The sequence below is a fragment of the Eretmochelys imbricata genome, chromosome 14 (genome assembly GCF_965152235.1).
Source record: "Eretmochelys imbricata isolate rEreImb1 chromosome 14, rEreImb1.hap1, whole genome shotgun sequence".
NCBI lineage: Eukaryota > Metazoa > Chordata > Testudines > Cheloniidae > Eretmochelys > Eretmochelys imbricata.
The window spans coordinates 28,690,348-28,692,752 of NC_135585.1; the positions used below are offsets into that span (position 1 = coordinate 28,690,348).

The window sequence follows — 2,405 nt, forward strand, 5'->3', positions numbered from 1 at the left end:
GGTGCCAGCGAGGTGATCTTAGCTTCTTAACCCTTTACAGGTGAAAGGGTTTTGCCTCTGGCCAGGAGGGATTTTATAGCACTGTGGAGAAAAAGGTGGTTACCCTTCCCTTTATATTTATGACACATATCATTAATAATACAATAATATCCCAACAATCTACACATAATCATGTCAGTAGGAACTAAGCCATGCATAATCCTCTTTTGCACACCTTTGTCATTGTGGGGAGCAAACCTTTAGTTCGCTCAGAAAACCCCATCAAAGAGATGACATATGGATACTCCGAAGAAGGGACAAACATTGAAAATCCCATCTCACCAAACACTCACCATCTTCTCAGGCCTTTCCACCTCCAAAACCTCCTAAAACAAACAAACAAACCAAACCACCAATCCACCAGTTAAGCAAAAATAAGCTAAAAATCTGACAAACAAACAAACAAAAAACACAAAAAACAAATGCATCGATACCTCCATCTGAGTTTTTATCCCAAAATATAAGAAGAGCCAAAGACCTCACCAGGGACTCTGCTATGACTACTGATTTTATAGGCAAGGGTCTCAGGTAGTATGGTGATCGGTAGCAGTATATGATATATTCCAATCTTATTTACATTGGTGTAAACCTATAGAAACTCCTTTTTTTCCTGAGTCATGTTTGTCTGTATCTGTACTAGTGCAAATACCCAATTCCGCATAAACAGAGTGCACAGTATTTTCTTATGGAGGCAATAATGTCATCAGATTTTATTTATAAAGAAATACAGAATGAAATTGCTACCGAAGGAGACATATGGACATTTTGTTCTTAGTGAATAACCTCCAACCAATCTGTTTACTCAGTGCACCTTTGATCTCTTTGTTTCTCATGCTGTAGATGATCGGATTCATCATCGGTGGCAACACAGAATAGAGAACAGCCACTATGAGATTCAGACGTGAGGTTGAGCTGGAGGTGGGTTTCAGGTAGGCAAAGGCAGCAGTACTAAAGAACAAGGACACCACGGTGAGGTGAGGGAGGCAGGTGGAGAAGGCTTTATGCTCACCCTGCTTAGAGGGGATTCTCAGCACTGCTTTGAAGATCTGAACATATGACACAATGATGAAAAGAAAGCAGCTTAAGCCTAAGAATGAACTAAAGATGAGAAACCCAACTTCAATGAGGTACAAGTCAGAGCAGGCGAGATTGAGGAGCTGGGGGATTTCACAGAAGAACTGATCCACCGCGTTGCCTCCACAGAAGGAGATTTCAAACGTGATCCCAGTGTGCAGTGCAGAGGAGAGAATACCAGTGATCCAGGCACTGGCTGCCATTTGGACACATGCTGTCCTGTTCATCACTGTCTCATACTGCAGTGGTTGGCAGATGGCGACGTATCGGTCGTACGCCATGATGGTCAGTAAGGCAAAATCTGCTGAAGCGAAGAAGAAGAAGAGAAAGACTTGGGCAACACATCCAGAATAAGAAATCGATCTGGTGTTCGTGAGGGAACTGGCCATGGATTTGGGGATGGTGACAGAGATGGAGCCGAGGTCTAGGATGGACAGATTCATCAGGAAGAAGTACATGGGGGTGTGAAGGTGGCGGTCAAGGGCTATGGCTGTGACGATGAGAAGGTTCCCCAGCAGGGATATCAGGTAAAGCAGTAGAAACACCACAAAGTGTAAAATCTGCAGCTCCCGAATGTCAGAGAATCCCAGGAGAAGGAACTCGGTCACGGCAGTTTGGTTGGACATTTTCTTCCGCAGTACACTGTGCAATGTCTGTGGAGGGAATGAGAAAGACAATGGTCAGGATTAGAGCGACAGAGGGAATGGCCCTGATTCCCCTTTCCCTAATATCTCATTCTATGAATGTCAAAGGTGCGCAGAACTCATCACTTACAATGAGTAGGTGTTGTTAGTGCTCCTCGCCTCTGACAATCAATGAGTCACGTTACCACACTAGTGTAAATTAGGTCAGCTCCTTTAAAGTCAATGGAGCTTCGTCACTTTATCTCATCTGAGGATTTGGCCCAAGGTGTGGCTTGATAAAATGCAATATGAAGGATGGAACAAAGCACACTCCAAACCCAACAATTCTCACAACTTGGGTATGAAACTGATCAACTAAAATTCTAACACAGCCTGATTCTCACTTTGCAGGGCAATATGATGTTGACTCACCCAGCATCGTAAATAGCAGCTCATCTGTCATTTTTCTACCCCAAGCTCTGTGCATAGAGGCTGGTTGGAAATTTTCAGCTGTGTTCTTTTTAATGGAGATTGGTTTTTAAGCTAAATAACACATCTCAGAATCTGTCTGCTTTTCTCAAACATTTTGGGATTGTTTTGTAAAAAAAAAAATGAAAACTTAAAAAAAACAAACTATATTGGTTTTGGAATAAAAAAAATCAGTTTTCA

General features: G+C 42.5%; 1 protein-coding gene across 1 annotated transcript; it reads right to left on the reverse strand.

Moving 5' to 3' along the window:
* Positions 1-779: 779 nt before the first annotated feature.
* On the reverse strand, positions 780-1,739 carry LOC144274431 (olfactory receptor 14A16-like). Its single transcript, XM_077833259.1, has one exon. The coding sequence runs from the start codon at positions 1,737-1,739 to the stop codon at positions 780-782; it is 960 nt and encodes a 319-aa protein (XP_077689385.1).
* Positions 1,740-2,405: the final 666 nt, after the last annotated feature.